The sequence below is a fragment of the Apis florea genome, unplaced genomic scaffold (genome assembly GCF_048593485.1).
Source record: "Apis florea isolate Af1SG1 unplaced genomic scaffold, ASM4859348v1 contig_3496_pilon, whole genome shotgun sequence".
Taxonomy (NCBI): Eukaryota; Metazoa; Arthropoda; class Insecta; order Hymenoptera; family Apidae; genus Apis; species Apis florea.
In genome coordinates, this window is record NW_028256773.1 from 7225333 (window position 1) to 7253026 (window position 27694).

The 27694-nt window shown below is 23.8% G+C and overlaps 3 protein-coding genes across 8 annotated transcripts; 1 reads left to right on the plus strand and 2 right to left on the minus strand.

Moving 5' to 3' along the window:
• Window positions 1-550: 550 nt before the first annotated feature.
• Window positions 551-12648, minus strand: LOC100869972 (uncharacterized). The gene is made up of 6 exons (XM_031920305.2): window positions 12505-12648; window positions 12158-12257; window positions 11484-11603; window positions 11210-11384; window positions 10519-10635; window positions 551-1675 (listed from the first exon to the last, which is right to left on the minus strand). Exons 2-6 carry the CDS (start codon window positions 12215-12217, stop codon window positions 696-698), a joined length of 1452 nt encoding a protein of 483 aa, XP_031776165.2. The 5' UTR covers window positions 12218-12257; window positions 12505-12648; the 3' UTR covers window positions 551-695.
• Window positions 12649-14998: 2350 nt separating this feature from the next.
• LOC100867117 (bridge-like lipid transfer protein family member 3B) lies at window positions 14999-25969 on the minus strand. Of its 4 annotated transcripts, XM_012494663.3 has the most exons (21): window positions 25566-25969; window positions 25266-25378; window positions 24887-25150; window positions 24284-24485; window positions 23940-24131; window positions 23506-23731; window positions 23235-23401; window positions 23009-23168; window positions 22693-22950; window positions 22383-22622; window positions 22240-22266; window positions 21467-21559; window positions 21171-21358; window positions 20861-21098; window positions 19587-20785; window positions 19370-19504; window positions 18785-18796; window positions 17242-17613; window positions 16983-17130; window positions 16766-16779; window positions 16117-16254 (listed from the first exon to the last, which is right to left on the minus strand). In XM_012494663.3, exons 3-21 carry the CDS (start codon window positions 24928-24930, stop codon window positions 16252-16254), a joined length of 3918 nt encoding a protein of 1305 aa, XP_012350117.1. In that variant the 5' UTR covers window positions 24931-25150; window positions 25266-25378; window positions 25566-25969; the 3' UTR covers window positions 16117-16251. The 4 variants fall into 4 exon arrangements, with proteins under 4 accessions (XP_012350115.1, XP_012350114.1, XP_012350116.1 ...); XM_012494660.3 differs by lacking the exon at window positions 16766-16779 and having other exon boundaries at window positions 15594-16254; XM_012494661.3 differs by lacking the exons at window positions 16766-16779; window positions 18785-18796 and having other exon boundaries at window positions 14999-16254.
• Pop4 (ribonuclease P/MRP subunit POP4) lies at window positions 24936-27544 on the plus strand. 3 transcript variants are annotated; one of them, XM_086913585.1, is made up of 4 exons: window positions 24936-25064; window positions 26299-26438; window positions 26595-26985; window positions 27053-27544. In XM_086913585.1, exons 2-4 carry the CDS (start codon window positions 26409-26411, stop codon window positions 27187-27189), a joined length of 558 nt encoding a protein of 185 aa, XP_086769711.1. In that variant the 5' UTR covers window positions 24936-25064; window positions 26299-26408; the 3' UTR covers window positions 27190-27544. The 3 variants fall into 3 exon arrangements, with proteins under 3 accessions (XP_086769711.1, XP_086769710.1, XP_031776281.2); XM_086913584.1 differs by lacking the exon at window positions 24936-25064 and adding an exon at window positions 25247-25545; XM_031920421.2 differs by lacking the exon at window positions 24936-25064 and adding an exon at window positions 25566-26219.
• Window positions 27545-27694: the final 150 nt, after the last annotated feature.

Here is a 27694-nt window from a genome sequence, read left to right on the forward strand (position 1 = left end):
TTGTAATAAATATTTGTAATAAATTTCAATAATAAATAAGCTTTTTTAATCATACGTAACGATATTTTGAATATATCGAAAATTCAATGAAATATTCATAAATAATCGTTAACAACATTTTTAATTATAATTTTGAATAAAAAAAAAAAATAAAAATTTCAATTATTTTCATCCGTTATTGATATTTCAACGATATTATCAATATATTAACATATTAATATTATATTATCGATATTTATCGATAGTCACAACTCTAATTTAAATTTCATTCAACAGCTAAAGATTAAGTTCAAATATTTGAAAAAATTTATTTATCATTTTCGATATAATGATTCCTTTCATTATACAGACAGACAAAAAAATGACCAAGCATATAATGAATAAATATATATTCGTTCACTATCTCCGCGTAACACGATAAGAATATATTATTTAAGAATTCTTTCTGCTTATCAGTCTATGAAAAAAATCTATCGATGTTCTAGCAAAAATTGAACCATTTCTCACATTTTATATGCGAGGAAAAGAAAAAAACAGATAAAACATTCCCTGTCACTCTCGAAGCTGTATGGAAATCAAACCAAATGGTAAAACATTTCTCCTCCTTATTCATCAATGAACGACAAACAGAGAAACGATCAAACCGAATTCTCATAAGTACCTGTCCCTTTATCAATCCGTTATTTGCTTCTTTTTCAAACAGAAGGTTTTTCCTTAAGCAACGCGTCGATGTCTTTCAATATATCATCTGACGCCATGTCCAGTGTTAGATAATCTTCTTCGTTTATATTCAATAAACTGTCACACGTTTCCTTCGAATCCTCCACAGTATATGTGCCGATCGATTTCTTCTCTTCATTCTTCTCTAACGGCATTTGATCTTCATCCGTACTACTGTCGCATAACCTAATTTCCACTTCATTCTTTCTAGTTCTATTATTCATACACACTTGCTCAGAATTCAATCTTTCCACGGACGTGGATTCTGGACTATTTCTAATTGATTCCACATTATTCTCTTCGATCCGCTTCTCTTGGCTAGTTTTCACCGTTTTATTCACATTTTTTCGATTTTCGACATCATTATCGAGCGAGATAAACCTTCTTGGAGATCTTCTGTTAAGTTTAACAGGTGGCGCACTAGTAACAATGAAAGTTGTACGATCAACGTTACAGTTCACTTTACGCCTAGATATGTCTTTTTTCCCCTCGCAATCCTCTTCTAATCGTCTCTTTATCCCCCTTGAGGAAATTGTCTCGGTTAACGTATTCATAGCTTCTTTCATAAATTCCGTAGTCGTCAATTCTTCTTTTTCATTGATTAAACTTTTCGATTCTGTTCTCTTAACTCCTATACTTCTATTAGTCTCATTTTTCTCAAGATCTTTATGTGTCTTCCGGCGACGAATTTCATCTAATGTGAGAACCTCGAAATCCAATCCCTTCTCGTTATTCTTGTCTTTATTGATCACCGAAGGATAAAGGCAAATCCGTTTGGTCCTACACGTCTTGATTTTGCCACCACCCATGTCGCTTTGGTAGTCCTCGGTCTGATAAGAATAGTAGGCAGCACTTTCAGCTTGTATCTCCTCCAGACGAATCTCCTCGTACGTCTTGCAGTAAGGAACCCTCGGCTGCGGCTTTACAGGAGACGGTACACTTTCATTGTCCGATTCTGGAAGAAACATATCATACGAAATTGCAGGGATATCTTTGTTTAAATTCTTTGTTTTTTAATCGATCGAACGAGGATGGACCACGATGTTGTTAAAGAATCCTTAGATATCTTTCTCGTAACGCATCCTTTCTATTTTTATTTAGTTTTTTTTTTTTTCTTTTTTTATTCAATTTGAGAATTTGATTCAACTCCTTCCAAACTTATATTTTTTTAAAATTAATCAAAAGATCTTTAATTAATTCTAGTTAACTGATAATGAGTTGTAATCGTAGATTAAATCAAATTTTATATCTCTGATGATATATTCTTTTTATTTATCTTATTATATCTTATTATCGTTTTTATTCGTTATTATTATTATTTTTAATTTAAGTTTGAGTAATCTTTGATCTCCACATAGACACAGAACTTATAGGGGGACGTTTAAGTTCTCTAAACTAGAAAATTTAATTTCAAAGTAGAAACAAGGAGAGCGTATGTAGTACAATTCCAATACTTTGATCGATATTCCTTGGATATGAAACTATGGGTGATCCATCTTTGCCTCTCTCCCTGCAGCCAACTCTGCCTTTCTCTTCCTTTTTTCTTTTTCTTTCTCTCTTTTTTATACAATACTTTTTCTCTCTTTTTCCTTTTAAAAAATATATATATTATTCCTACAATTTAATTCTCCTACAGAAGTCACAAATAAAACTAGTATATCTCTTACAGATATTAGAAATCTACTTGTACGTTCTACTTCTTCAATCTTTGCAATCAGGCAATTAAATCATATTTTTGACCTATACTTATATTATTATTATTGTTATTCAATAAGTGAATCATTATATTGTCGTCGTCATTCTCTTCTTGCATTCTATTTTCTTTTAATCTGTTTCTCTCTCTCTCTCTCTCTCTCTTTCTCTCTGCTTTTTTATCTAAATATCTCTTTGCTGTCTATTAATCAATCATCATCAAAAGGTTTCTTTGAAAATTCGTCATCTTTGGATTTTTTATTTCTCTACATTTTTAATCTCATCTCTCCAGGCTTTTATCTCCAAATTTGATAAAAAATTTGAAAAGTACTTCACCATCCATGAACATTAAGAAATCCTTCTTTTTTTCTCTCTCTCTCTCTCTCTCTCGTTTCATTTTCTTTCTTTTCTTTTGTTTACCAAGAATAAGAAATAGTCACACACGTACCTCAATGTCACAATGCGATAAAAATAATCGTTTATCAACAGCAACGTTGTGCGAAGGAAAAAGTTTCACGAAGAAAAAAATAATTAGAAAAGTCAAATTTTCAGCGAAATCGTCGCCTAATATTTTTTTTTTTTTTTTAACAGTTCGTCGAAAAATCTTTTTTCTTTTCTTATGTCATATATTTTTTTTCTCGTTTTTTTTCTTTTTTTTTCTTTTTTTTTTCTTTTTTTTTTTTTTAATTCGATACAATGTTTGTGAACGGTTTACAAATTAAATAGGTAATCCACTTACTGCCACATGTGTCGTAATAATTCTGGACAACAATTGGGTGTTGAAAAATTGCACACAATATATCATTATGTGAAATTCACAATTTCAAGTATCGCATGTACAATTGTTACGCAAAAGGATATTAAATGAAACAACAAATTATTAAAAATTGGATATTCCGCAACGTGTGATAAGAGATTTTGAAAGATAAGACGGGAACGCAACATATGTCGCCAATTTGAAAGAAAAACTATCACAAATGCAATAATTATTCCAACATTGAAAATTTCTTTAATAATTATTTATTGACACAGACAAAAAAAAAAAGAAATTAAAATGAAATTGAATATTAAAATTCTTTCACAAAAATATCCGACACCTTGAAAAGAATAATATATCTATATATATTTCTTTGGTCTGGACTAATGCAAAAATAGCGCCAAATTATAGTGAAATTCATTTGCTATTTGCAATAGTTTCACTTACAACGGAACTTCGGTTCAACGTACACATTTGTAATAATACCCACATTTGTAATAATTTTGTATATATATTTAAAATTAAAAATTTCATTCATCATTTTATAAAGCAACATAAAATCGCTAAATTTATTCCAATCATTTTTTTTTTATATATAAACTGTATTTAATTTTAATGCTATAAAAAAGTTAATACTTTCTCTCCGAAGTTCCCTTGTTAACCTCAATGAATATATTCGATACAATAAATGCAAAGAAATAGTACCCTCAAGAACAAGTCGACCAGTATGAAAAGACGATTAGTCTTCAATTCAATTTTTAAGTGAACCGCAAAAAATATCATTCTTTTATGAGTTCAAAATAAGAAAATAAAAAAAAAATCGTCTTTATCATACTGGTATTAATTTTCGTTTCATGGCATCAAGTTTATTGAAATCCAAATAATTATCTCGGTAAAAATTAATGTTTTCCATTCGTTTACATTGATTAGTATGGAATTATTTATCGCATATTCAGCATAATCTTTCTCGCTTTCGCTCTCGCTCTCTCTCGCTCTTTCTCTCTCTCTTGCTCGCTCGCTCGCTCGCTCGCTCTTTCTCTCTTTCTCTCGTTCTCTTTCGCTCGCTCGCTCTTTCTCGCTCTTTCTTTCTCATTCTCTCTCTCTCTCTCGTCTCTCTCTCTCTCTCTCTCTCTCTCTCTCTCTCTCTCTCTTTCGCACTTTCAATCAAATCTTTTTTTTATGAAATCGAAGGAACCTGCTCGACAAACAAAGAGTTTTACGAGATTTTGTGTAAATAAATGCAACGACAATTTTCTTTATTCATTTTACGAGTGCTTCTTTATTTATTTATTTTTCTTTTTTCATAAACAATTCAATCGTTAATTTTATCTTTTTTCTTTCTTCCTTTCATTTTAATTTTGAACATTCTAAAAGATACATTTCTTTTTCTTTTTTTTTTCTTTTGGTTAATTTGCAACTTTTTTATTCATTTAACGAATAAATGATAATTGAAGAAAAAGATGAACGTTTAACTTTTGAAAATTGTCGTTGAACAAGGGATCACACACGAGTTCCGAAACATAACTGTCATGGAACACATGCGTTACAGTTCGAGGAAAAAGACATATAAGCCTTCATAAGTAACAATTATTAATACAACAAAGATACGGATGACAAATAATAACGGTCGCACTACCGCGCGATGGCCGCAATAACAATAAATAAAAAAAAAAAAAAAAAGAAAAAGGAACAAGATAGAATAAAAGTTATAGATCGACGAAGTAATATAATTCGAATAGAAGTCCATCGCTCGGAGGACAATGATTAAGAACAATGATTGCAGCTGGACGCACTCGAAAATCAACAATTAAGAAAAAAAGGTTAAAGATCGAAGAAAAAAGAAAAACAAAAAAAAAAGGGCAGCATTGAACATCCCTTGAAACAAAGAACAAGAAAAAACACGTAAGGGGGAAAAAAAAAAAAAGAAATAATTTAATAATTGTAGCCAAAAGAGTTCCGAATAATTTCGGTACTCTGTATATCCAATGAAACAAGAAAAAAAGAAAAGATTATATAAATTATATTAAATCCTATATAAATTGCAATGATCCACTAAGAAATTTGTTTTTTTTTTCTAAAATACAATAGAAAACAAAAACATAAATTGTTCAAACGAACATTAAATAATCGAATCGTCAATAAACGATATTTCTAACAATTTTATAATCGATCTTTTGATTCTTACGGTAATCATAATAAATAACGTTAATTGCATCATTTAGTTGGCTGAACATCGACACAAACGGAACAAATGACACATTAAAATCATTATTTTTCTAGTTGGCTGCGATAAATAGCGATTTTAAATAGGTCGTCGCCGGCGACACGAGTCCAGCTGCTGATCTTTTTTTCTTTTCTCGTTTTCTTTTCTTTCCTTGCTTCTTAAACGTTCTAGTACTTTTACAACTATTTTCATCTCTCTCAATAAGCACGCACACACGCACTCGCGAAGAGGTGACACGCGTTACAAGCTTCGAAGAGAACAAGCGATAATTGCACTTGCTGCACGAGAACGCGTCAAAAGACGATCCTGTTGCATTTAAAACGGTCACATTTCAACTTAGAAAAACGTACACCATATCTGTTTTCGATATTATGCATGTTAATAATATTTACTTCTTTTCTTTGCATCTTTTATCATTCTCTAAATTCTTCCATCCTCTCTATCATCCCCTTTCTCTCTTTAGTTTCTCTCTATTTTTTAACTCTTGTCAAACACGATTTTCTATTTTCCAATTAATTGCGAATATATTGCGAAATACCGTTGAAAAATAATTTCATGAAACAAAATTAAAAATTACAAAGAATTGCAATTATCAAACTGAATCGATATTTGTTGTTAATAATTTGAATTGCATATATACTCTTTTGAACGGTATTACGCCTTTTTTTTTTTAAACATTGAAAGAAAAATCGATCAAATTTCACGAGTGATATGACATGATTGAATTGAAACAAATTTTTTAAATTAATATTTTTTTCTGGCAAGACTCGTAATAACGAGAAAAAAAATTAACGAAAAGAAATTAAGAAATATTTTCATTCTCGCAGATGCATACATTCTATCTCTTTCACACATACATCGTCTTCTAATCTTCGGCATATAATATACAATCTTTCTTTTTCATCCATATATTCGCATTTCTCGTTTTCTTTCATCCCCTCTCCCTCCCCCGTTCACGTTTCTCGATCTAGATCACAAGTTTTTTTCTTTCGCATATTTACGTTCCGTAATTATATAGAAAACGAAAAGATCTTGCTACGTTATCTCGAGATTTAAAGTCACGCGTTATAAATCTTTCAAATATTTCGATTAACTTTCAAACGAACGAATATTTATGTATTTATTTTTTTCTTTCCTTTCTTTTCTCTATTTTCTTTTTGTTTTCTTTTCTTTTTTTTTTTTTTTTTTTTTTTATTGTTGCTTTCATTGAAATAAGAAAGAGAAATTCAGTAGGAGGTGAAGACGAAAGTCTAGGCACTAGAACGTATAATTCTACCCGTATAAAATCGCAGAATTAATAATAATCCCGAATTCATCGTTCGCAAGATCGATGATGACATTCAGACACAGCGACGATTAATCTCGATTATGAATATATCATTAGCAGTTAAATAGAATATAATTACTTCATCATGCTGTACGGTAGTCACGTAATGAAGATTACATACACTTAATATTTTTTTTTTTTTTTTTTTTCATTACATCTCTCGTGCGGATCTAGGCGCAAATAGTATTCCGTAATAAAAATAAGGAATATATGTATATTATATACATATATATTCTTGTTTCCACTGGGATCTATAATATTTTTATGTCAAAAAGATCTACTTTTTTTTTTTTTGATATTCTAATAATAAACAAAGCGATGTATATTATTTAATCACACTGAAATTAAATATGTACTATTCCACCAAGCTCCGCTTTTTTTCTTTTTTTTTTTTTTCCTTTTTTTTTTTAAGAATACGTATATGTAAATATGTAATCTGTGTATGCATGCAATACGTGATATAAAGTCGCATTTTTCTCCTAGGAATTCTCATTTTAGCAGAAATGTTCATATCTTTCTTTATATACGCATATCTTCGTATATAAATATAGAAATATATATATTTATAAAAGTATATATATTTATATATTTATACTCGTAGCTTTTTTTATTTATATAATTTTATACTTCACTGTTCGATCATTCATCTGATATTCGCGCACTTTATTTCCATTTTATTTCCACGCTCTCTATTAATCGAAAGAGAACGAAGTATTTTATAAGAATATCTAACAAAATCAAATAAAAAGACATTATTAGCGAAAAAAGCGGAATACACCTAACCTATAAAATTTTCCTCGAACGAGATCGAACGATTAAGACTAACTTATCAACAAATTTTTCAAAACTTATTTAAAATAATCATTGGAAAGAAAAATTTTTTTAATCCTGATACATTTGTTAACTTAATTCTCGTTCTCGTTCACCATGGAAATTTCTCACATTTCGAATAATTTAAATTTCACGCCAGACGAAACATGATGCAAGGTAAAAATTAAACAAGCTTCGAAAAGAAACTTGTTAGAATTTATATTTTAACACGTACTTCCATAATTCATGTTGTCTCGTGCAGCGTGATTCGGTGAAACATTCGTTTCCCTCTTTTATACATTTAAAAATTCACGACTGATTTCCTTTCTGTTCATACAGCACAACAAAATTTGCAGGTAATAATCTGCACGCTATTATAACAAATTTTGAATAAACACGAATATTTTATTGTTGTTATTTGTTTTCTTATTATCCCATACCATTTTAAAACTCGCTAATTCGTGTTTAAAGCCAAAACATATGAAGGCATTTTATCATATTCGACGTTTGTACGCGTTATATATGTGTGTAAATTAAGGCTGGGATATTATTACGGTGAATCGGATACTGCTTATCCCTATAAATGAAAACATGTTTTTTTTCTTGTTCGTTCGTCTCACCTTTATCTCTTTTTTTTTTCCTTTTTTAAAATAAAAATGTTGCGAATCACATATAACGATACATACAATTTATAAAGAAAGCACGTGTGTGCGCGTATATTTGAGGCAGTATTCGACTCGAATAATTTTCTTTTTTCGTTTACAATTTATCAAACTCAAAGCATAACCATATATTAAAAATCATAAACAAAAGAAATTAATATATATTACGCATTGGAAAGATAAACTTTCTTGTCTTTCTTTTTTTCTCCCCACCCCTCCCCCTTTTTTTTACACTTTGCACGAACAGGTTATGCTTCAAGCGAATCTTTCTAACAAAAAAAGTATTCCTTTTTTCGACTTCTTTTCAAATCAGACATCAGACATATCAAAACTCAATCTCCATTAAAACTAAACATGCTGCTCGTCCTAAACCAGATGTGAAATTGGTTATCGAGAAATCTGTGCGAGTTCAATTCGTGTGTGTGTGGCAAAGCGACGACCCATAGCTATCTTCTTATTTCATCCAGTATAGTTTTGTATTTCGTTAGTATAGCACAACGAAAAGACGTGAGTACTTCAATCTTGTTTTTTTCTATTATGCGGCATTCGGGAAAATTCAAGGCTCATCGCGCTGCCGCTGGAGAAAGATAGCCATAGGCAGTTAGAGGGCTACAGGCAAAGTTTAGATATAGCAGGCCCTGCAAAAATTGATATTCAAATCTACGTTTTTTTTTTTCGTTTTATTCTGTTATTTTTTTTTTTTTGTTCTTTTTTTTTTAATTTTTTTAGCTTATAATTTGATCACCATCTTCTTTATCTGATGATACAACTTACTCTCAACTTTTCTAATTAATGATATATTATAATATAATCATAACTGTGTTCAGATACAGATGTTAATTCTAATTATGACTAATCTGTAATCTTAAACTAATATCATTGAGAACACAGTGTTACTGAATCAATCTAAATGTTGCATGTTGTCCCTCTTCCCCAAAGTATACACTGTATGTGCATACAAAATTATATATGTAATTAAACATTATATTGAAACAACACACACCTTTGATTATAATTTTAAAGTGTAATGTACACAAATGTTCAGAACGATCTTTCAAAGAAATCCTTCATATATCAATATGATTTTATAATCTTATTCTATCCAATAATAAAGACAACGATATAGATCACCTATTGCTTTTTACTATGTATTCTTAATGAAATATTTTCTTGCACTTATTTTCTTCCATATATTTCTTTTCATTTTTATGTAAGCTAAATAAAAACTATTAATATATTTTATATTTATCAATAAATTTTAAGTAGTGCAGTCTTTATTATTGAAGAGGAAGTTTAAAACGTATTTTGTGAAAATTTACAATACATCAACATGTATCTGACACTATTAAAAGCCATTACTATTTGCAAAATATTATGTAAGTTTTCAATGACATTAATGCAGCTTAAGCTGTTATTTTGTAAAGAGTTTGATCTTAATTATTTTTTCACTTATTCATTTTTTTTCTTTTTTTTTTTTTTTTTACCTTTTTTTTTTAATAACTTAATTATATTAATTTATATGTCTGAATGAAATAAATTAAGCAAAGATCGATTAAGTATCGGAAATGTACTAACATTCCTGGTGCTCAATCAATATGAAAATCTGTGATAATTTTTACTGCAATATAGGAAGTATAACTTTATTTTTGTGTATAAAGTATTGTATATATTTATACATTTATACAATACTTTACACCAATTTAGAGAACAAATTATTTCATAATTATTTTATATAATTCTATATATGTTTTTCTCTCTTGTTTTAGTATTTCATTAATATACTTTTTTATGCTGGTTATTGGTCAATAGAAACTTACATTGTTACAATTAAAGCATTCCTGACAACTTTAAAATCGTCTATATGACGTCATTTCGAGATATGGAAAAGGAAATCTTGATGTTTGAGGCTGAGTAGTTTGCTGAGTATGAATAGGTGAATATGATGGCTGTTGAAGGAGAGGAGAATTTTGTTGATTTTGTAAAGGAGATAATGATTGACCAGGAGAATGTGAATGTAGATTTTGTGGATGGGAAAATGATAATGCATGATGGCAAGGAGAAGTCTGTGAATTCTGTACATTAGCTTGTGGTATATTCAAATTGTTTGTAATGTTAATATTGTTTAGTATGTTGAGACTGTTAGATACGTTATTAGGGATTGTCAAATTGCTTGGAATACTGAGTGCATTTGGAATATTTGGTAAATTATGTGGAAGGCTTGTTGGTAAATTATGTGGAAGGCTTGTTGGTAAATTATGTGGAAGAGAAAGAGTAGCCGACGTAAGGTAATGTACGCTGAAAGATGGGGGCTAGTAAAGCCTCATACCTTCTTCAAATTTGACGATAAGAGGATCAACAGCTGGACTACCAATAAAACTGCCTGCTTCACTGCTTCCTCTACCTTGATCTGATTCTGTGCTACTTCCATCATATTTTGTGTCATCTAAATAATAAAAAAGATATTTCCTAATATTAAAAAAAACATCAATTCAAAAATTCAATGTATTATTAAACTAGTATACAATATATTTTAATATTAAAAAATTAAAATAAAAACAAAATAAAAAACAAAATAACAAAAATACTAAAAAACGAAAATATAATATACAATTATATCAGAATATTTCACAATATGAATAAATAATCAACAATATTTCAACAACATCATTTACAAACTACATATTGACATAAAAGCATTTTGAAATAGAAAAATCAAATAGATATTTCTTTTTCCTTTTTTTATAATAATATAATATAATAATAGAAATATATATAATATTTTTATAATATAAAATAATATATATAACTAAAATAAACAGATTATGTCAAACATATTAAATATCATTAACTTATTTTCATATTTATTATATATTTGTTATTATACATATTAAATATTTTTAATGAATTTTTTTAATAAGAATTTTTTTATATTTACATAATATTTCTTTATTGTTTATTAAAATTGACATATTTTGGTGTTTAATTTTAAAATATCCTGTATCATATAATATTCTTACCTTGACGATTTGACCATTCTTGATTCATTGTTTTTGATGTTAAGTCAAAATTTTTTACTGGATTAATAGGATCACTAGTAATTGTACGAGCATTTTTATGCATAAATGAACAATGTGGTTTTCTGCAACCTCCAGGTTGTGTTTCCCAATAACATGGAATTGATTTACGATTTTTCTATTTAAACATATAAAAATAAAATATTAATCTATTTCAATTTTTAATTAATAATTTATTTATTTATTTATCTTTTATTTTTGTTTATAATATGCTTACTCTTAACTCCATGTGCCTAAAATTACAATGTTCATCAAGGCATTTACCCTGCTTCCAATATACACACATTGTTTCACAACCCAAGGCAGATGGTTCATGTCTAAATGGACAATTATCACCCTATAAATTTAATTATAATATTAATAAAAATGGAAAATGATATAAGTATATCAAATATATAACAAATATAAAATAATAAAGTATTAAAGAATATCAATAGTTGCAGTGCTCATATATAGTGTAAATACTGCAAACTATAATTAAAATTGCTTTACATAATTTATCTTATTATGTTACATAATTAAATTATAATTATTTATATATAATAGTAAATACTATAATTTTCACTTTAATTAATATTAATATTAATAATTAGTAATAAAAACTGTTTTAGATGTACAAAACAAATTGTATAAATCAAATATTTTATAATAATTTAAACTAATTACAAAATCAATGAATAAAAATAATCTTGTAGTATATGAATAACGTAGTTTATTAATTATTTTAAAACGAAGGATATCGTAAAATCTGTCTACAACATGGCCGATATAACCTCGCGAATTCAATATATCAGAGAAACAATATGGAACAAATCTAGAATATTTAAAATTTTATGGTGACGATTAGATGTAACAAATGTTTTGTGTATTTTTTTAATTGCAAATACACACCTTTGTGCACGTTGAATAATAGAAAAAATAACAGTCGGTATTCTTATGACTGTGCTCCATTTGCAAGAACTGATAGAAAGATGAATGATCGTGTCCTTCACTAAAAAAAGAAAATATTTAAATACATTACGATTAAAAATGACATTTGATATAGACAATATGAGAATGATCAGACGTGTTACCACTTTGTGCAAAATATAATTATAATTTTAATGTATCGTGGTCAACCGCCAATTCCAATGTTATCGAAAATTAACTTGAATGTAGAGTTTTCGCAAATACAAATATTAACATTGACGAAAAGAATTTTTCTTTCATTATGCATTAATTATATATTTATTACTTACGTGTGACGGCAGTGATTTCTTAGGTGACTTCTTTTTTGCCTCTTCGCTTTGACCCACACACTTAATCGACTCGCACACAGATTCAGGTAAATAGTTCGACCGTGGCACTTGTCGCCCCTTTCGTTGAAGACGCTATTCGCTAACAGAAATGATGGCGGAAATTTTCGAGAATACACGAAAATGCACGACTATTTCCGCGCCATTTTTTAAATTTAGTAGTGTTATTAAGATAGCAATTATATAAATATATATGTATAAATTTTGTAAAATTATATATACAACAATTAATAAATAAATAAATATATTAAATTTAAATTTATTAAATTTATCTAAAATTTAAAAAAAAATTAAATATTTAAATCTTACTATTTTAATTACGTCTATAATTTTATAATCGATTTTTTTATTAAATTAATGTTTTTTATTATAATATTTATTTGAAAAAAAGTATTCAAAAAAAAGTATCAAAAAATAATTCTTAAGCTTATAAAAATCATATTTAATTATTAATAAATTAATAAAAAATATATAAAATACCAATCAGTGAATACACTTAAATACAAGTTAATGTTAAGTTAATTTACAATTAAAATGTAATTTAAAATAATAACAGTTTCAAAATACTAAAATATTATTATATTTGAATTTTTGTATAAGTAATATTAACTATGATAATATGATATTTATTTATATTATTTGTTTTTAAATTAAATTTATTTAAAATTTTTAATAAATTTATAAAAAAAATTTTTTTAATAATATAAATCAATAATAGTAGTAAAATAAGTAATAATAAAATTTTAAATATAAATCGAAAATAAATTTTGATACTAAATATATTTTAATACTGAAATTAATAAATTTTAATTATATTTTAAATAACTAATTACTTTGCAAAATACAAATACAATACTTTTTAATAATAATCAGCTAAAAGAATAAAAAAATCAACTAAAAAGAATAGTTTCTTAAATATGTAAAATAAATATTTTAAAATCATTAAAAATAATTTCTTTTTTTCTTTCTTTCTTTTTTTCCTCTTCTTTCTTAAATTTTATTTCATTATATAAAGATAATTTATACTCAGTCATATAACTTTAACTTTTAGTATTTTTAAATTACATATATAACTTAGAAATAATGTACATTTTATATACATAATGATATAAACATTTTCAATGAAATTATTTAAAGAAAAAAATAAAATATCAATACATAGGAAGCATCTTTTTAATAAAAACATTTAATTTCATTATGGAATATAATAATATTTAATAAAATACTTAAAAAACTCAAGTATTATTTTATCAAATATTAAAAATATATAATTTTATAAGAAAAGATATAATAAAAAATATTATAAGTAAAACTTGAATATTTCATTATAATTGTAAAAATATATATGTTTAAATTTGATGGAAATGTGTAAAACATTTGCACTTAATTTTGTTACATACTCAGATATGTAAGATATGTAAATACAGTCCATTCCACTATAATATGTATAATATATTTTTATAAAACTGTTGAATCAAATGTTTTTTTTTATATATTATTCTTTATATATGTTCCATAATATTTTAATTTAATATAATATATAAAAATGATCAAAAATTTTTCGATGATAAAGTTTGTATATAAAATTTAAAAAATATAATAAAATTAGAACTTACATTTAGTCATAAAAGCAAAATAATAAAATTTGAATCTAATCAAAAGTTAGATTCATACTCATTCATATTATTAAATTCTTTTGTTTAATTATAATAGTATTTAAAAATAGTAATAAAAATATTATAGAACATAATTAAGATAATAATAAATAAATTTCATAATTAGTAAATATTTTGCATAATAAATAAATATTAATAAATTTCTGATATGTCATAATGTGTATTAATTATAAAATTTTTTAAAAATTATGTTCATTCTAAATTTAATAAATATATCATAGTAGAAAAGACTGTTTCTTTTTTGAAAAAAATTTCATAATATGAAAAGAATATAATTATCATTAATACACATTAGAAAAATATCATATTTTTTTTACAAAAGGATTGACCAGCAATCCATCTTAAAAAGTAAATTTACAGTAACAAATAATAAAATGTGAAGATATCATAATAATACATTATGAAAAAATTATTAATTCATTATAATTATATTATTAATTATTTAGTTTATAATATAGCCAATATTATTAATTTCTAAAGTGAGATGATAAATATTAATCAATGTATATTCTTAATTTAATGAAAATACAGAAAATGACACAATAACATCAATTTTACAGTCTTATCAAAACATTCCAAATTATTACTTTATATTATATATTATAGTCATTTTTTTAACAGTTCGAATTTATCACGTAATTAATAAATCATTGTGTTTGTGTATATATGTATATATCTCATACATTAATATAAACGATTCCTCCTTATTGATTTCAAGCTAAATAATCTATCTGTAGGCTCGAATAATTTACCATTCAATATTCATTAATATTTCATATTTATTTCATTATATTACTGTATTTTTCCATTTGGTTAAAAGTTATATAACTTTCAAAACATTTATGATGCGGAAAAAGAAAAACATTAGTAAAAAATTTATATTCAATTCTTTGTTTTTAAACTAGCTAACAACCACTGCTATAAAATCAAATATATATTGCAATAATTTGACTAGCATACTATAATTATTTATGTCGTGTACATTTTGTGCACGCAACAAATATAATATGTGCAAATATTAACAACTTTTTATGTACATTATTCTTTAACATACGTATATTGCATATACATATTGAGAATGCAATAATACGCATGTACGTACGAATATATCATATTTGTGTCATTAGTTTCATTATCTGTTTTATTAATGAAAATGCTAAACACTGACTACTATTGCCATTATTTATCGTCTTGTACTTGCTTATAATAAAAAAAAAAAAGTACATTTCACGTAACAACATCTTATAGAACTGAATATTTTTTCAATGACAACACTATTAAATAGCTGAATGGCAGTTACTAGCATAAATATGATAAATATCATAATGTAGAAAAAACAAAATAAACTCAAAAAAATATGTCTGTAATATATTATAATAAATATATTATTCATAATCATATCATTCATATCATTATTTTATAAAATTTTATAATAATCCTAACATATTAGGATTGTATAATAATGAAAATCTAAGCATTCTATATGATATATTTTTTCTTTCTTTAGTTAAATTTAAATGTTAGGAAAACATATTAATTCAATTGTATGAACTTTTCATTTTTAATAATATGAAAATTATTTAATAATTATATTATTATGACTTATTCGAATTACAACATTTGGAACAATCAAAACAACTAGTATGCTATCTCTTTGATGACCAAGATGCACGAGTACCACTGCCAAGACCACTTCCAATTATTCGATTTTCAAGCTGTGTTATAGTTTCTTGTAAAGCTCTTTTCTCCTTCAAAAGTAATTGTATATCTTCTTGTGCTGCACTTAAATGAGACTTTATTACATTAGATTCTTCTTTTATACGTATCAATTTTGCGTTTTCTTCTGATAATTTCTCCAAAGCATTGAGACGACTTCGAAGTTGTTCATTATCTAATTTTAACTGCTTACTGGACTGTCTTAAAACGTTTAATTCCATTTCATGATTTATATTTTGAGCTATTTGAGTATCATTACTTGTGAGTGTCACAAGAGAATTACTTCTACTCAATAGGTTTACTAAAAATAAAATTTCATTTAATTAGATTAGATTAATAATAAAAATATATAACAAAATAACTTATAATAATTTAACATAAAAATTGTGTGTTTCTAATAAAAAAATTGCTCTTGGTAAATTAAGAAATTAAATATATTTTATTCAAAATAGATGATGAATAATTTTTATAATCTAAACTATTACTAAAAAATATTTTTTCTATCTAAATTATTCGTGAACAATAAGCAGTGTTATAAAACAACATAACAGTGTCTTATATTTTACGTTTTTATACATTATTCATTCATGCTAATTTATAAATTGCATACTTCTTAAAAATTTTTAAGCATATATAATAAGCAAAAATTATTTTCTTTTAATTTGAAGAAAAGTAAAACATGCCTAATTAAATGCAAATCTAAAATTCTATTTATTTAGAATTTAGATTAAACAATATTAATAGATTAAACAATTATATCAAAGCAGTAAATGCTACTACTATTTTTCTAATTGTTTTATATAAATGCTCACATTAGAAAGGCCATCTGAATGCAGAGAATATAATTGCACAATGTATAATATTAATTTTAAAAAAATAAATAAATTTTTTAATTTGCCACTTAAATATACTCTTAAAAAATGTATCATAAAGTTATTTTACTACACTATTAAATACTATATTTCTTTTCATAAAAATAATAAGTGGCGAATAATAATAATAAAATAATCATTTTCCATTGTTACTTACCAACAGGTTCAATATGAAAAACTCCATTTGCATCTCGTATTATCTTTAGTTTTGCAATATTTAGATCTATAGGAATTGGTCCTGGCGAAGTTATATTATTCGGAGGACGATCTTCATTTAAGCGCAATGATATACTCTCTAAGTATACCTACAATAAGAATTATAAAATATAATAAAAATAAAGTATAAAGAATATTATAAAGAATAATCTTATTTAAAATATTAAAATTAATAAATAATATAATAAAATTTGATATACCTGCAATGGTATTGGTCTAGGTATAATTTCATCTTCAGTTAAATCTGTAAGCCCACTTACTGAACTCATAGATAAGGCCATTGATATATTGGTAATTATGACTTCTAATTTATCTTCAAATAAATCCAAAACACTTTGTTTATTATGAACATCAATATTGCAAACATCTATATCTTGCTCAGTTATATTATTTTGATTTTCATTTCGAGATAAGTATAGATTTTTATTATTTATAGTTTGACTTGCTTGAGACAATTTCCAAGAATCTGACTTGCATTTTAAATCATGATCTAAACGTAGTTTAATGCATGATCCACAATTAGAATCTGAAGGTAATTCAACCCAACCTCGAGATCGTGCACTGAATTTTGTCTAATAAACAAAAAATATTAAAAAATATATATATAAATATATTAATATATATTTTAAACTATATTATAGATATATTTATTTTTCTACAATTTAACAGTATTCTCTTATTTATTAATAAATTGATAATGTTTTAAGAAGAAAATTATTAAGAAAAATAAAACTATAAAAATAAATTTAAAATTATAAAAAATAAATTATAAGATTATAAAATGATATATTATTCAAATTTAATATTATAATAATAATAAAAATAAAAGATTATCTATATATATTAGATAAGAAAATAATATTTCTTAAAAACAATTTTTTAATATTAACTTTTTTTTTATTAATAATATATTCAAGAATTTTAATATAAATATATATTCTATTTATGTATAAACTTTTATTATATAATTATGTTGATTAATATAATTAATATAATTTTCATTATATTTAATTAAAAATTTGAGTATTATATATTATTATTTTTTTATATATTAGATTAGAATATTTATATATATTAAATTATTTTTACATAAAAAGATTATTATAAAAAGATTTATGATATAAGAATATTTTTATTTTTTTACAACTTATATAAATCTTAGAATATCTGCAAATTTATAAAAAATATATATAATAGCATTTAAAAGCTTCTCAAATACATTCCAGCTAAGCATTATTTCATACCATGCTACATAAACTCATTACAGTTTAAGAAGACATATTATAAAATAAAAAAATCAAGCTTTTATTATAAAATTAAAAATTTATAGTTTAAAAATTATACAAACTTGTACAATTCATTTATTTATACAAATAAAAAATAATAAAATATTAATTAGTACAATTTAATAATTTAATAATAAACTTGCATATTACATATTGTCATATTATCTACAAATTTATTCACTTGCATATTAATAATTAAAGAAATTAAAAAATAATAAATTAAGAAGTCAGAACTAAATTTATTAAATATTTTCTTTAATTTATATTATATAATTTAATTAAAACTTAATAATTATAAATTCATATAAAATAAAATCATAAATAAAAATATTTATGTAAATGCATTTTGTATGCTATTATGATGTAATTAATTCAAAAGAAATAAATAAACATGCAATAAAATGTTCATAATACAAGGCACTTAATACAAATAAATATATAAGTACTTTGCCAATACCTTTTTCTTGACCTGCCACAAGTGCCACATAAAAACATTCACAAGAGAAGGAGAGACGCAGGAGAAGCATGCAAAAAAGTTAAAGACAAACATTGTATAAATATACATATATAATATAAAAATGTTTGTAATGTATGTGATATAAAGCTAGAAATGAAATTGAAAGTTTTGGCACATGGAAGTATTTAACTAGAAATAAAATATTAATCATTAATATGTTCCAAATAGAATTTCATACAAAAAAATTAAATATTTAATGTATGATTAAATTTCATACTTGAAACATTAATGAATTAATGAATGTAAGTTTAAGAATAATATTTCTTCTATAGATTATTAAATTTGTATCAATTAAAATTATGTCAAATCTATTATTAAATTTGTACACAATAAAAAGCATTTTGTACAATATATAAGAAAAGTTAAAATTTTCTAGTGAAATTTTAATATAATAGAAATACTAAAGAACAATACAATTTCGTTTGCCGCAATATTTAAAAACTTCAATATTTAAATCTATTTAATAATCAAAATAGCATATTGTATATAATCAGCAAACAAAAAAATCATAGAAGTGTATTTTACCTGAAATTCGTCCCATGGGATAGATGAACATTCATCGTTACCAATATTTGAAATCTGAATTTTAATTGAAGATGCATATCCAAAAGATTGTTGAATAAATTCAACTTTAGATAATTTGAATGTTATCATAGATACCTGAAAAAGATTATATCTAATTAAAATGTTCAGATTTTTAATTTTATATTTTATTATTATAAAACATAAAACATAAACTTACAATATCTTTTCGTTTACATACACTGTCCATAGATTTTTCACTTTGAGTATCAGGAGTTTCTTCAACTACTTCACTAGCCTCTTCTACTGCTGCTACTCTAATTGAATTATCAACAGAAAACATAGTATCTAATTTTTCTTGATCTTGAAGACTAACTAAAACATAGTTTTCACTATCAGAACTAACATCACTTCTTATAGATACAGTATCACTACTTCCATCTTCTGGAGAAGCTTTTAAAGCTGAATCAATAGATGTCATTAAATTACTTAATCCTTTTTTCATAGAAGAAAGACCAACATTAAAATTATTAGGAATGAACGGTGTATTTGAAGATGAATCTCCTTTATTATGTTTATGTGTGGTATCAAGAGCATACCGCAAAGGAGACAATACTTTTTCTTCTTCTACAATACTTTGTCTATTGTGCATTATATTTTTTGTTTGTTGATCATGTTTATTCGTATCATTGTGTTTAAAGGTGACAACAGTTTGAGTTGGATTAGTAGAATGCATAAAATCCATTGATAACATCGACGATACATCACTTTGTGGCGTTATTATATCATTATTTATATTAATTTTTTTAGCATTACTCTCAATTCGTTCTGTACTTTGCCAAGGAATAGATGAACCTGCAATATCATCTGCTATGCTGGATGAATCGGGCATAACAGATTCTAAATCACCTCCAGAATTTTCTTTTCCAGGGGTATGCGATGGCATGACGAATGTTACTTCTACTTGAGGTATTAGTGCACCAATAACAAGTGAACTACCAGAATCGATTTTTAATATTTTATTAGAATCGATAGTTAGATATGTTGCCATTTCCGATAAAACTTCCGACAATCTCAATAAAAACAAATATTGATAATGATTTATCTGAACACTAACTAAATTGCTTATATATGCAAGACCATGAATGTCACCAGTAGATTTCTTTTCTGATGAATCTTTATCTAATGAATTCATCGTCATATAACACCATAAAGTTAGAGGAAATGCATCAAGAAATGGTACAGGACGGTTTTGTCCAACTGCACGAGCACCGAAAAAATCTCCCCAAACAGGTTCTAAATTACAACACCATACATCTTTAGCTTCAGTCCATAAAAGTTCTCGATGTAATTGACGAATTAATTCATTTACGGAATTACTACTAAAATTAGGTGGTGGATGACGAATATTATCAGTTCCTGTAATAAATAAATAAATATAAAATATACATATAAAATTAACAGAAAAAATATGTTGATATATAAAAGTTTTACCTGCACAATGTGCCAAAAATTTATCTGTAAGAACATGAAAATCATTTGATCTATTTGGAAATTCCGTACTAAAAAACATCTGACCCATTTGAAAAGCGTTTACACATTGTGCTAAATCTGCTCTTGAAGATCTTTCTGTACATCGAACATTTGTTATTGATGCTCTTGAAGTCTGAATGTGTAAAGACTTTGGTCTATCCTTTTGATTAGGATAATCTTGTGGACTTTCAAAAACTATCTGAAAATAAATTATATTATGAATATAAAAGTATGAAATCTTAAATTATAATTTAAATATTTTTACTCTTACTCTTGGAAGTATAGCTTCAATCTTAACATCAAAATACATTAAAGTAGTGGAAGTATATGTAGTTTGTTTATCCTTATTCATTAGAGAATAATATAAATTTAATGCAAAAGAATTAAACCATAAACAGGAAGAGACATCGAAATTTACTTGAATAGGATTTAGTTGTACATAAAATTTTGGTGGGGGCACTACAACAAATATAAAATATATAAAGTTCTAGATTGATATAAAATTTATAACCTAAACAAAAATTCAATAATAAATAATAAAAAAAATATAATTATAAATTTACTTACATGGAAATGTAATATCACCAGGATAATAATAATATGTAAATTCAGCATGAACAATTGTAACATCTTCTGGAAGACAAAATTTGTCTCTATCACCTAAAAATATTTTAATAAAATACAATAAAAATATAAATATTTTTAATAATATACATGCGTTATAAATATATCATTCACATAATATTGTATATGGCAAAATGCAAATCACAATAATTGCATAAAAATTTATATATATTTATATAATAGTCCTTAAGATCTATAATGAATATATTTTTTTAAAAGAAATACACAAAATATATTTAATATTCTATTTTTTTATAACTGATATATATATATATATATATATATATAAATAATGTTTCAAAGTTTTTTATCTAGAAAAAATATTAATTATCAAAGTATTAAAATTAGCTATTTTAAAAAAAAAGTAAAAAAAATTTTATATAGATATTTGCTTTAAAAAAGCAAATTATATTATGATTATATTTTACATATCATAATTGCATTTTAGATTAATTATACATATATTATTAACTATTCATATGTTTAAAACTGCTATTAAAAATATTTCATACCATAATTATAAATTAATTAACTATATAATAATTATAAATTAATGTTTGACAATGATTATATGATTATAATGATTATATAACATAGAAGATATATAATAATATAAAATATAACAAAAAAATTTCTTATTTAAATAGAGCTATATTTAAGTGAAATTTTAATATAATATTAACATAAATATACTACAACTATTTTATAATCTGTACCTGATATATGTTTCTTCCTTGTTTGAGCTGTGCAATTATTAAACGAAATAATTATTGGTGTTATATATACCTTATTTAAAAAATAATTTTTAAAAAATAATCCTAATAACTAATAATTCAATTAAATTATAAAATTTACACACCTGTAACAAATTCTTTTGGTATAGGATTACGAGATGTTGTAGTTACTTTATATAAAGTAAAATCATCAATTCTTATTATAATACATGTTGTCATTAATTTAGCAAGCTGTTCTAAAATATAATTTTTTACTGGATTACCACTAGGATGTTGTGATTTTTTTTGTTCGTGAGTAGTTGTATTTACATTCTGAGATTGATTATTCTTTTCTAAATTTTCTCCTGTACCTTTTGTATTATTAACTAAATAAAAATAAAAATATTTTATTCATATTCAAAAGTTATGATTAAATATTCATTTTTAAAAACAAACCTGTAATATTTCCCTGACTTCTAATTAAAGGAGAATGTTGTGTTCTACCAGAATCAATAAGATCCATAAATTGACTTCGAAAAGAACTTAATGATTGCTGCAACCATTGACTATGAGGTGTAGCATTCTCTTTATATTTAGCCCAATGTTTTCTATCAGCCATTGCTAAATGATATGGATAATAATCAATTTGAAAACTAACTAGTGAAATTTGTAATGCACCACCATCTTTTAAATCTGGATGAGAAGATCTACCATCTAAAAAAAAGATAAAATAGTATTGTTATTGTTATTGTTATTGTTCATATTTACTTACTTCCAGCATCATCACATAAATGTAAATCAATTCTTTGACAAAGAAAATGATATGATGTTTCTACAACATCATATCTAGTGAAAATTTTAGAGATAGCAGTATTATATTGATTTTTAGTTCTTGATTGCTGAGATATTTGTGCTTGATATTCTGGTAATACCTTAAAATATGAAAATATAATTGAAATTTTTTATTTCTACTTTTTTTTAATTTTACATTTACGAACCTCTAATTTTCTAGCTGCTTTAGTTTTACGTTCTAAAATTGTAGCTTTTTCTATCAAACCACCTAAAGAATCAATAAAATGAAGAGCTGCTTTAAGTTGTGAATCTGTCAAAACCCATAAGAGATCATCTAATATAAGAATCAGTCTTGATCCCATAACAAAACAATCTAAAATGTAAAGATTATATAATTTAATATACTTAAAAATGATAAAAATAACAAATATATTTGTTATCAAAATATTCTTAATATTGTTATTAAATAGTTTTAACCTGATATTCTTTTTTTAATAGTGATTCGACAGCGTGCTTGATTTGTAAGTAAACGTAATGGTGTAAGATTTTTATCCTTAGTACTTTGTGCCTCTATCCTAACTGTTTGCCATTCTAATTCTTTAAAAATAAGTAATTGTCCACGATCAGGATCTTTTACTCTAGTAGTTCTTAAATCACACCGTTGCCAAGTTGCAGACTTTGATTCAACAATAATACGATTCATCTATAATAAAATAATAATTTTTTAATAATTTTTAAATAATAAATTTAATATAATATAATATAATGTAATATAATATAATATAATATAATATAATATAATATAATATAATATAATATAATGTAATATAATATAATATAATATAAAATAATATAATATAATATAATAATATGAAAACATTTCTATAGAAAATAAATATATTGCTATGTACCTGAACTGAAGCAATAAATGCAGGACTTTTGAATGTAACTGATACTGTATTAACAGTTACTGTTATACCATCAATTACTTTATGTATAAAAGAATATTTTGCAGGACCAGTATATGAAGATAGTCCTTGTGAAGAAGATAAATCTCTTAAATCTTCGCATGTTTCTACTTCTATATGAACTTCATCCAAACTCTATAAATATTAAAATTTAATCAAAATTTTCAAATAAAACAAACGTTAAATTTTATTACAATAAAACATATATTGATAAACAATTGAAAAAATATATAAAATTATATATAATGTATTTATATATAAAAGTATTTCATGTATAAAATATTTACCAAAAAAATAGGAACACTTCTTAACTTGGTCCATTGTATACGAAATGAAACTTTATTGCACCAAGCATTCGTTAGTCTAAGCCATGATGGCAATTCTAACAAATCGGTCAAAATTATTTCATCAAGTTCTAAATTTGTCAATTCACCTTCTCCTTTAAATGTACTTAAATTTATTTTATCTGCTGATAAATTTTTAGTAAACCTATAAATTTATATAAATTCATATTATAATAAATTCTTAATGAAATATAGTTATTTTTATAATAAATTTGATGTATTTATGTAAATTTACATGTAACATTGAAATATTTATAATGTAAATATAATAAAATTGATAAAAACTTTTTATCAAAATTATCTACATATTGTTCACAATTATGAATAAAGAAGAAATTACCAAGTTAATAATAATAATAATAATAATAATAATAATAATAATAATAATATTAATAATAATAATAATAATAGTTAATAAAATAAATGATCTACAAATGATCTATAAATGTTTAACTTATTAAGAATAATATAATTTTTAACTGTATATCGAACTAAAGATAATGAGATACTGATTTAATAATTTAACCATATAAATCATATAATTACCTCGATAAATGTTTTAATAATTGCTTTTTTATTAATGACACCATTTTTTACTTTCAATTGATTTCAAATAAATGGTTCAACATGATTAATTTGACACTATACATTTACAGTAATCACGAAGGTTCACACATGCCACGATTGTCGATGACTGATGACTTTCGACTCAAGTAGTCAGTTAGTAAGTAGATTACTACTGAATTTTTAGTTGCTTTTATTGGTTTTTTCTTCGATGTTTTTCTTATTCAAAGTTTATAACTTTCAATTCTAGGATCAACAAAATATATTTAATTATATTTTTAATCTGCATTTTTTTAATAAATAAATTAATGTAAATAAGTTCATGAAAATAAGAATAAAATTGACCTATATTAACACATACCTTAATACATTTATTTAATGTTGAAGAAATAATTTCATTTGTACGCACACAAAATGCGTTACAAAATTTATACGCAAATAAGGTCTATTTGTTGATCATTCTTCAAATTACATCTTTAAATATAATAAATAATGAAATAAATAAAATTAAATTATAGTATATGTAAAGTAGATAGATAATATATAAAATAAAATTGAATTTTATATTAATCTATTTTAAAATATTTATACTTAGAAATCATAATAGAATAGAAACACACACGGAAAATTTTAAAACATAAGTAAGTAAATGTATACTTACGATGAAAGTAGACAAATTGTTCCACTTATGACTTTATAAAGGAAAGATATACACTTACATTCGTGTTTAAAAATTTTTCTTCAATTTTTTAATTTTTTCGTAGTTTATAAAGAAAATTATTATATTGTTTATAAAATTATTTCATATAAATAAATTGTCACTTTCTTATAACTTTTTTAAGCAATTTAATAAATCAAATTGGTTAATCGTACATGTACATATATATTATAAAATTATATATTATCTCATTTTTATAAATTTTGTTTTAAATTTTGAAAATTTTAATGAGATATTATACAGTGATATATTATAATTAAATTAATATATTATCACATATATAATAAATTATCATATAATTACGATTTATGATTCTTGTTTCAATTCTATATATTTTAATTTAACTTAACCTAAAAAAATATTTTGTAACTAATATTTTAATTTAATACCAAATAAATAAAATATATATGAAAAGTTTTATATAAAAAAGTTCCAAGTAAAATACAAGTAAAATACAAGTAAAATAATATCAATAATATTTTGTGAATTATTTATAATTAATAACTTCATTATAATTTAATATATAGTGAAATAAATTAATTTCAATTACTTTATTTCTGTTTTTTTTGTTATAATTAACAATGACCGAAAAAAATCGTAAGTATTAAACAATATTAAATTAATTAATATATGTTCATTATACTATTATGATTAATTTATTTTATTAATCTTATAGAAAGTATATGTTTAACATTACCGAATAATATAACAAAAGAAATTAGTACACATGAAAATAATGAACAATATATCATAAATTTTCTACAAAATGCATTACCTTCTTCTGATATGGGTTCAATAGCAGATGAATTAAGAAAAGTAAGATTTCTTTTAGAAGAAAAAAGTAAAAAATAATGCAAAAAATTTAATATTGATGCAATTTAAAATAATAAGTATTTATATTATTAAATTATTAAATTATTAAAAATTTTATTTATTAATTAAAAATAAAACATGATTATAATTATTTTATAGTCACTGATACTTGCAAAACATAGAAGTAAATGGGACAAGAAAAAAAAATGCAAAGGAAAATTATTAACTAATAGAAAACGAATGCAACTTGGTTTACGTAAAATTAGTTACAATAGTGATATGAAATATATAGATTTATTACCATTAAATAAATTATGGTTAAATTACATACAACAAGTACTTGGTATTAAGTTTTTTACCAACATTCCAAGAGATCCAACTGATCCAAATTGGGAAAATATTAATCAACAATTAGTTAAAGTAGATTTTCATGGTGCTGAAATTTCTATTGTTGGATCAAAATGTCCTAGTTTGGTTGGATTAAAAGGCATAATAATTCAAGATACAAAAAATACCTTCAAAATTTGTGGAACAGATAATATTATACGAAGTAATTTAAATTTTTTCTATTATCTTTTTTCTTATAATGTATGCAAATAATTTATATTTATTTTCAGCAATACCCAAAGATGTTATTATCATGAATATTTATTTAAAGGAAGTAAAATTAGAATTCTTTGGAAAAGATCTTTCTATACGACCTACTGAACGAACAATAAAAAAGTTTAAATGTGGACGTATATATGAATTATAATAAAGTCTGCTATAAATTTTATTCATAAAATTTGTAAAATAAACTTTTCATTTAATATTTATAAATTAATTATATAATATATAAATTATTTCATTGTTAAAAATGTATTAACAGGCAAAATATAATATTTTTTGAAAAAATAAAAAAAAGCATAAAGAAATACAAATTCTAATAAATAAGAATTATTTGTTGATATATTATCGATATAATATACTAAAGCATAATATTAAAAATAAAAACATTAAGTATTACACTTATATTACTACTAATAAATTGTTTTACAAGATTTGTATCCTAATAAATCATAAAAAGATATATATAAGAAAATAAAATTAATTTAAAATATATATTCAAATTATATAGTTGTTTATTGAAATAAATTTAATAATAAATATTTCACATTTTATACTGATTTTCAACATTACATAAATGATTTTGATCATATATATATATATCATGTATTCATATATGTATTTATATATATAATTAATTAATGATTAATATT

Coding starts and splice junctions, on each gene's coding strand:
- LOC100869972 (XM_031920305.2), bottom strand. CDS start 12,217: ATGGAGCACAGTCATAAGAATACCGACTGTTATTTTTTCTATTATTCA. Junction 11,385..11,483: donor TTAGGCACATGGAGTTAAGA/GTAAGCATATTA, acceptor ATGTTTAAATAG/AAAAATCGTAAATCAATTCC. Junction 10,636..11,209: donor AGAATGGTCAAATCGTCAAG/GTAAGAATATTA, acceptor TTTATTATTTAG/ATGACACAAAATATGATGGA.
- LOC100867117 (XM_012494660.3), bottom strand. CDS start 24,930: ATGGTGTCATTAATAAAAAAGCAATTATTAAAACATTTATCGAG. Junction 17,131..17,241: donor CTAGACCAATACCATTGCAG/GTATATCAAATT, acceptor TTCTTATTGTAG/GTATACTTAGAGAGTATATC. Junction 16,255..16,982: donor TTTTCATATTGAACCTGTTG/GTAAGTAACAAT, acceptor TTTTATTTTTAG/TAAACCTATTGAGTAGAAGT.
- Pop4 (XM_031920421.2), top strand. Junction 26,439..26,594: donor TAGCAGATGAATTAAGAAAA/GTAAGATTTCTT, acceptor ATTATTTTATAG/TCACTGATACTTGCAAAACA. Junction 26,986..27,052: donor AACAGATAATATTATACGAA/GTAATTTAAATT, acceptor ATTTATTTTCAG/CAATACCCAAAGATGTTATT.